The sequence below is a fragment of the Miscanthus floridulus genome, chromosome 14, assembly GCF_019320115.1.
Source record: "Miscanthus floridulus cultivar M001 chromosome 14, ASM1932011v1, whole genome shotgun sequence".
Classification (NCBI taxonomy): domain Eukaryota; kingdom Viridiplantae; phylum Streptophyta; class Magnoliopsida; order Poales; family Poaceae; genus Miscanthus; species Miscanthus floridulus.
The window spans coordinates 70,222,977-70,231,519 of record NC_089593.1 but is presented as its reverse complement, the minus strand read 5'-3'; the positions used below and the strand labels follow the sequence as shown (position 1 = coordinate 70,231,519).

Here is an 8,543-nt window from a genome sequence, read left to right as displayed (position 1 = left end):
CTCAACCACTTTCAGAGATATCTCCTTGGCACAAAGCTGGCGGAAGAAAAAGCTCAGCTCTGCCAGCACCTTCCAGACATGCTCAGGGACGTAGCCTCGAACCATCGACGGAAGAAGCCGCTCAATCCATATGTGGAAGTCATGACTCTTCATCCCTAAGACTCAGCCAATATCTAGGTTCGCTCCCCTCCTCAGATTCGCTGCAAACCCATCATGGAAACTTAACGTCTGCATCCATTGTATCACTTCCGTCCTGTGCTTCTTTTCCAAGACGTAATCAGCCTTAGGCCTTTTCCATGGTTTGCCGTCTCTTGGAGGTAGCATCTGCAGCTTTGGTCTATCGCATAGTGTTGCCATGTCTACTCTAGCCTTAGGGTTGTCCTTTGTCTTATTAGAAATGTCCATGAGTGTTGCCCAAAGTGCTTCGGCGACATTCTTCTCAGTGTGCATTACATCTATGTTATGTGGAAGGAGAAGGTCATCAAAATAGGGAAGCCTCTCCAATCCCGACTTATGAGTCCACATATGTTCCACACCATAGCCCACAAAGAGATCTTTGTTTGGATTATCTTTCTTTGGATTAACTTTCTTTCTTTTACCCTTCTTTGGATTATCTTTCTGCGCCGGGAGCACGAGAGCATCTTTCTAAGCATGAACCTGGGCACTAGTCATCTTCTAAGGTGCAGGGTCGGTCACCGTGACACCTTTCATGAAGTTCTTGGTGTCTCCTCTGAATGCATGGTCAAGAGGGAGGAACTGTCGATGCTTGTCGAACGACGAGAACTTCCCACCCTTCTTCAACCAAATGAACTGTAGAGCTGCCTTGCATACCGGGCATGGAAACTTCCCGTGGACACACCAGCCAGCGAATATCCCATACGCCAGGAAGTCATGCATGGAGTACTGGTACCAAACATATATTCTAAAGTTCTAATTTGTAGCTCGGTCGTAAGTCCATACGCCTTCATTCCAAGCCTTGATCAATTCATCATAAATAGGCTGCATGTACACACCCATTTTGTTTCCCGGGTGTCTAGGAATTATCAACGTCAAGAATATGTTTTGCCGTTGAAGTACGGCCCGGGGGGGGAGATTGAGGGGAATAGCGAACACGGGCCAACAAGTGTATGTGGCCGACATCATTCCATAAGGATTGAACCCATCCGTTGCCAGCGCAACACGTACATTATGGGCCTCTTCATCTTTGCCACGATGGTTGCCATTAAAGCTTTTCCATGCTTCACCATCTGCTGGATGTACCATCTTGTCAGGATTGTATCAAATGTCATTCTTGTGCCATGTCATCTGTTTCGTGGACTCCTCAAACATGAATAGCCGTTGGAGCCTCGGTATGATTGGAAGGTGTCTTAGGACTTTCATGGAGATGTCCTCATTCTGCTCCTTCTTTCCATCACCTTTGTCTACCTCCACATACCTAGAGGATTTACACTTTGGACAGTACTTTGCATCCTTGTGTTCTTCCCTAAATAGGACGCACCCCTTCGGACAACAATGTATCTGCTCATATGGCATCTTCAGTGCCCGAAGGAGTCTCGTTGACTCATACAAGCTGCTCGGCAGATGATGACCCTCTAGAAGCAGCCCCCCAATAATTGCCATCATAGCATCGAAGTAGGCTCGAGTCATATTGTGCTGGGACTTCAACCCCAGTAGGTGGCCAATGGCATCCAGTTGAGAAACCGTTGTCTTCTCATGTAGGACCTTCTATGCCAAATCCAACATGGCCACGAACGCCTTAGCGCTTGGCTCTGGCTCCTCCTCCTCATCCTCCTGCTCGTCCTCCATAGGCCTTTCAGCAAACGTCGCATCCTCATAGTCACCTAACCATCCTGGTACCCCGCCATCACCGTCAAATGCCTCCAAGCGTCGTCTCACGGCCTCCTCTCTAGGACGATAGGCTTCACCATGGGACACCCACCGGGTATAGTTTGGCATAAATCCATACTTGCAAAGATGCTGCACCATGACTTCCCATGTTTTTCTTTTCTTGTTTTCACATTGGCTGCAGGGATAGAACGTGTCTCTCGCTCCCTTAGCTGCCTTAAATGCATGGTCCAAGAATTTCTCGGTCTTATCCATCCATTCATGGGTGATTTGAGCCTGACTTGGGCGTCCCATGTACATCCACTCACGGTTATCCATCCTCTAGCATATACACATAACGGAGTAATATAACCATCAGTTGCATCTGCACGGCGTGCCTACTGTCTAATAGGTGAGGATAGGTCCTAATCCCACCCGCGGATGCGTAGATGAGGTTAGTTTCCATGCTCTACTCCGATCCAAGACAGAATTTCGGCAGCACCTCCCCGCTGTTCTCCCGATACACGTCCTGGAAGGGAGAGTGTGTATCCGGAGAACAACAGTGAGGTGGTGCCGAAACTCCGTCTCGGATCCGAGCAGAACATGGAAACTAACCCATCTACGCATCCGCGGGCTATCCAAAAAACGTGGACAATCCGAAATAGATACGGTCATAGATATGCAGAGATCAGTATACCTCCAACCGTATCTGTTTTGGATGGGAGACGCCTAACTAGGCTACACTGATCTACGTACTACAACGGTAAGGAAGAGAGCTCAATTATACCTAGGATGGCGGTGGAGACAGGCTAGCGGCGCAGTGGCGAGTCGGTGCAGTGGTGAGTCGGCGCTGTGCAGGCAGGACCGCAACACCGATGAAGACGATCAGGGTCGCCGAGGTGCTCCGGGTCCCCTTCGACAGGTCCTGCTCTGCAAAAGAAGAAAAACATCACTAAAAGTTGAAAATTTCGGCAGAACCTCCCTTGCACAGGGAGGTTTCCAAAACCTACAAGAAAAACCGTCGGCACGATGGCCGACATCCACATTTGGGGCACGATGACCACAAACCCGGCACGAAGGCCGTCAACGACATAAACGGCGCGATGGCCGACAACCCTGCGACTTTACCTTCTCCTCCGGCGAGGGCGGGGTTGATGGCGTGGACGAACGGCGTGGACGAACGTTCGTCCCCTCCACCTCGGCTTCCTCCCCCTCTCCCCTTCTCCCCCTCCTTCTTCTTCCTTTTTCTTCTCCTTCTTCCTCCTCCTTATTCTTCCTTCTTCTTCTTCCTTCTTCTTCTCCTTCTTCCTCCTTTTTCTTCCTTCTTCTTCTTCCTTCTTCTTCCTTCTTCTTCCTCCTTCTTCCTCCTTCCTCTTCCTGCTACCTTCTTCCTCCTTCCTCCAGGGCCGCGGCGGGCTCGCCGGGGCCGCTGCCTTGGGCTGGCGCCGGGCAGGCGGGGCGCCGAGCAGCCGGGGCGGCCCGGAACCGGTGGCCGGAGGCCGACCGGGGTGGGGCGGGGCGGCGCCGGAGCGGGGCGCGGTCGGGGCGCCCTGGATCCGGTGGCCGGCCAGGGTGGGGAGGGGCGGCACCACGGCGGGGCGCGGCCGGGCCGGCGGCGCGCCGGCGCGGGGTTCGCGGGGCGGGTCGGGGACGGGGCGGCGCGGGGCGGTCGGGGCCGGGGTGGAGCGGGGAGGGCAGGGCGGGCGCAGGGCGAGCGCGGCGGCGGCAAACGGTAATAGCAGTATTTAAACAATAATCTTTTTTTGTGAACAATAATTTTTTTTGAGAATGTAAACCATAATCTTTACTGACGATAATAAGAATTAGATCTAAAATAACAATACCAGTATTTAAATAGATCAACTAATTAAATTTACAATAAAATTCTCCACCCCTATCATTATAAAAAGGCCTTAAAGTAACACCTGAAAATCTTCATATAAATTACCGAGGTAATGCAATGCACTACTGCACGAGGGTGGCGCCATATAGTTGGTCAACAGAATGGCACATTAATAAATTATTACTTCAATGGACTCGAGTGCCAAAAGGCTCTCTGATGGATGCAGTTGTTTGTGTGCTTTGTCACTCATAGTCTACCTGTCGATGAACAAGTCAGGACGTGCAGTCATGGGTTAGTCGAGAGTGATCTGTGAGTCTCTGGTCAGCATATCAAATTATGTATGTATTAGCTTGCACGGGCACTATACACTAGTGGTTTTAAAAGGGGTTCAATGCTGGAACAGACATTACAAAACCAGTCACAAACCTTTCTTAGGCCTTGTTTAGATTGAGAAAAATTTCAACCCGATGAATAGTAGCACTTTCGTCTTATTTGGTAAATATTGTCCAATCGTGGACCAACTAAGTTCAAAAGATTCATCTCGTGATTTCCAACTAAACTGTGCAATTAGTTTTTTTTTTTACCTACATTTAATGCTCCATGCAAATGGCTAAAAATTGATGTGATGGAGAGAGAGTGAAAAAACTTGGAATTTTGGGGTAATCTAAACAAGGCCTTACTTCACAAGTTGCCACTGACACCATCAAACGTTGAAAATGGACGGATGAAGATCAAGGATATGACGGTGTCATTTGTTGGCACATGCATATTTCAAAGCAAACAGCCTTTCTTACTATACAGTCGTCTTCCCCCAAACGTAGAGGTTTGACGACCGCCGGCGATGAAGAAAATTCGGCCAAGCCGTGTATATATATTTCGAGGTTGTTCGATGATAAGAAGAGAAGATGTCGTTTGATGATATAGACTGATTGAGATGTGCACATCATCACGTTGACCTGCAAGCTGGACTGAGCAGCGGTCCTGACGTTTCCAAAGCAATTCCTGTTCTGCGATTCTAGCTAGCTTCACCCACACCACTCTCCCCCTAGCTCGGTCATTCCTCGGTTCGCTTCACCAAGTCACCAAACCATGCCTCACCTTCTTCGCGTCGTCGTCCTTGTTGGACTCCTCTCCCTGCAGCAGCCGTCCTGCTCCGCCGCCACGGACACGGTGTCACCCGGCAACGGGCTCGCCGGCAGCAGCAGCAGGCTCGTCTCCAACAACAGCAAGTTCACGCTGGGCTTCTTCAAGCCGAACATCACGCCCTTCCACCACACCACCAGCAACCCCAACACGTACCTCGGCATATGGTTCAGCAAGGTCCCGAAGCTGACCCCACTCTGGAGTGCCAACGGCGACAGCCCCGTGGTCGACCCCGCCATACCCGAGCTCGCCATCTCCGGCGATGGCAACCTGGTCATCCTGGACCAGACCACCAACTCCGTCATCTGGTCCACCCGCGCGAACCCCACCACCAACGCCACCGTCGCCGTGCTGCTGAACGACGGCAACCTCGTCCTGCGGAGCTCCGTCAACTCGTCCGACGTCTTCTGGCAGAGCTTCGACTACCCGACGGACACCTTCTTCGCCGGCGCCAAGATCGGCTGGGACAAGGCGACCGGCCTGAACCGCCGCCTCGTGTCGAGGAAGAGCCTGGTCGACCAGCGTCCCGGCCTCTACACCCTAGGGTTCGACCGCGACGACGGCATCGGGCGGCTCGTGTGGAACTCCACCGTGGAGATCGTGTCCACGGGGCAGTGGAACGGGCAGTACTTCAGCCTAGCGCCGGAGATGATTGGGCCGGTGCTGCCGGCGTTCACGTTCGTGAACAACGACCAGGAGGTGTACCTCACGTACACGCTGCGCGACGAGACGGCGATGGCGCTCACGCAGCTGGGCGTCGACGGCCAGGCCTTCGTGGGCGTGTGGACGGAGGAGCTGCAGGACTGGCTGGTGCACTACAGGCAGCCCGTGCACCTGTGCGACACCTACGCCACGTGTGGGCCTTTCACGGTCTGCGACGACACCGCCGACCCGATCTGCGGCTGCATGAAGGGTTTCTCTGTCAGCTCGTCCGTGGACTGGGAGCTCGGGGATAGGAGAGACGGGTGCGTCAGGAACACTCCGTTAGACGACGTCTGTGGAAGCGGCGGCGGCGGCAGCAAGACGGCGGCGGCTCCCACGGATAGGTTCTACGCCGTGCAACGCGTCAGGTTGCCCCATGGCGCGGAGACAGTGCAGGCTACGACGAGCGGAGACGATTGCTCACAGGTCTGCCTAGGCAACTGCTCCTGCACTGCGTATTCCTATGGGACGGGAGGCTGCTCTGTCTGGCATGGCAAGTTGACCAACGTGAAGCAGCAACAGTCTGACGGTTCAGATGATGGAAATGGGGAGATGCTTTACGTCCGCCTCGCTGCAAAAGACGTGCCAAGTGCGGCGAGGAAGACGAAGAATAGTGGAATCGCCATTGGTGCAAGCGCTGCAGTCTTCGGGCTCATGGTGCTTGCTCTGATGATGATGATCTGGAGGAGGAAAGGGCAGTGGTTTTCTTGCAGTCGCACGCCAGGAAATGCTCAAGGTGGCGGCATTGGGGTAATTGCATTTCGATACGCCGATTTGCAGCGCGCGACTAAAAACTTCTCTGAAAAGTTAGGGGGAGGCGGTTTCGGCTCCGTGTTCAAGGGGTACTTGGGTGACTCTTTCACCATGGTGGCAGTGAAGAGGCTCGACGGCAACCATCAAGGAGAGAAGCAGTTCAGGGCAGAAGTGAGCTCGATCGGAATCATCCAGCATATCAATCTAGTCAAACTGATCGGGTTCTGCTGTGAAGGCGATAAGAGGCTACTCGTGTATGAATACATGCCAAAGCACTCCCTTGATGTTCTTCTGTTCAAAAAGGCCAGTAGTGATACAGTCTTGGATTGGAGCCTCAGGTACCAAATAGCCGTTGGAGTAGCCAGAGGCCTAGCCTACTTGCACACTGGTTGCCGGGACTGCATCATACACTGTGACATCAAGCCAGAGAACATACTCCTCGACGCGGCGTTCGTGCCTAAGATTGCGGATTTTGGGATGGCAAAGGTGTTGGGAAGAGAATTTAGCCATGCGATAACTACGATGCGAGGAACCATCGGATACCTTGCACCTGAATGGATTGGCGGAGAAGCTGTCACATCAAAAGTAGATGTTTACAGCTACGGGATGGTCTTGTTTGAGCTGATATCCGGGAGGAGGAACTCAAGCCAAGTGTACCTCAAGGATGGCGACTATTCAGAATTTTTCCCTCTGAAAGTTGCACGCAGGCTTCATCAGAGTGGAGAGACGATTGGAAGCCTGGTGGATGAGAATTTGCATGGCGAGGCCAATCTTGAGGAGGTTGAAAGAATTTGCAAGGTTGCGTGCTGGTGCATTCAGGAAAGCGAGCTTGATCGGCCGGCCATAGCCGAGGTGGTGCAGTTTCTGGAGGGTCTCTCCGAGGTCGACGTGCCTCCGGTGCCAAGACTGCTTAATACTATCACGGGAGGGTCGCCGGCGCCGGCGTACTATCTCTATTCAGGAGAACTTGTCGTTTCAGACAAGCAAAGTGAATAGCAAGCAAATCAATTGCCTGGAGGTAGTAACATTTAGTTGCATGCATGCACCTCAAACATGTTATTATGAAAACTTTCAGCGATTCATGAGAAGATTGTGGTTCGTATCCTATCCATCTGTACCTAATATTAAATAGACAAAATTTCTCTCCACCTATTTTTTTTTTAATTTGTCCACCTCTCCCTAACTACTCGGACAATAGAGTCCTCCGTGTCTCGTATGTCCAGGCGCACATATGATCCATGCTCATACGAGTTAGAACAACTAGCATCTAGCAATGATAGATACGAAATCCGATTTCAAGAGGTACTCGCTCATGCCATCTATATCTCGTATGTGACCCGGATTCATGAGTTATGTTTATACGAGTTAGAACATCTTGCATTTACCAATAATACAGTCTGATTCCAATATGTATTGAGTTATGTTGCAAATAAAGTTGTCATTTGTAATATGCTACATCTCTCTTCAACCGAGAGGATACTGTCTTATAGAAAACAAATGTGCAAGGTGCTTGTAACTTTTGGTACCCAACCAGGAGGGACCTATCTTTGCTATTTTTTTTTGAAGAGCCATCGATAGGAGTATGTCGGGCATATATTAATAGAGAAGAAGAAATTACGAAACCAAAATAAAATAAAAACTACAACCTCACAACGGATGCAACAACAGAACCACTACTGCAAGAAACACAAAAACCATGATCCTCAGAAGCAACAGCTATCAAACAACACTCTGAACGCCACCGGCACAAGCGAAGTAAACTAGTCGGGGGAGTAGGTTTCCACAGCGATACCTTCAAGAAGGGTAACGACGTCCGTCGATGCTGACAACAACCCAGTCTTTTCAACAAAACTCCTATATGGTCGGGGGGGGGGGGGGGGGGGGGGGGGGGGGCTCTCACGACACTACTATCTTTGCTAATTAATTTTGTTGGTGATATATTTTTCTCTTTTTGTCTTTGTTGATGAAGTAGTGGCTGCCAGGAGCTGTGTGCTGTGCAGCGTGTATTAATCATTGTTCGTCCAAAGAGTTGTTTAGCACATTTAGATATCGTTTAAACTCTATACGATGATGCGTCGTTTCCATTTAAATGGTTATTTATTCCACTTGATTGACTATTTCGCTCGTGCAGTATGTCCATTAGCCTAAATAATGGCTACTAGACGACTGGTGAACGATTGTTTTTTATTTAAAAAACACTAGTCTTAATAAAGAAGAAGATCACAGCAATTCGGAACAAACAAAGAAAAAAAGGCTTTGGTGGCAGAAGGGATGGAGG

At 50.7% G+C, this 8,543-nt stretch overlaps 2 protein-coding genes across 2 annotated transcripts; both read left to right on the top strand.

The window, feature by feature from the left end:
- The first annotated feature begins 2,927 nt into the window (after window positions 1-2,927).
- Window positions 2,928-3,560, top strand: LOC136503687 (uncharacterized). Its single transcript, XM_066498682.1, has 2 exons — window positions 2,928-3,006; window positions 3,229-3,560. The coding sequence occupies exons 1-2, from the start codon at window positions 2,928-2,930 to the stop codon at window positions 3,558-3,560; spliced, it is 411 nt and encodes a 136-aa protein (XP_066354779.1).
- A 1,196-nt stretch (window positions 3,561-4,756) lies between these two features.
- On the top strand, window positions 4,757-7,359 carry LOC136505963 (G-type lectin S-receptor-like serine/threonine-protein kinase At2g19130). The gene has a single exon (XM_066501093.1). The coding sequence runs from the start codon at window positions 4,757-4,759 to the stop codon at window positions 7,259-7,261; it is 2,505 nt and encodes an 834-aa protein (XP_066357190.1). The 3' UTR covers window positions 7,262-7,359.
- Window positions 7,360-8,543: the final 1,184 nt, after the last annotated feature.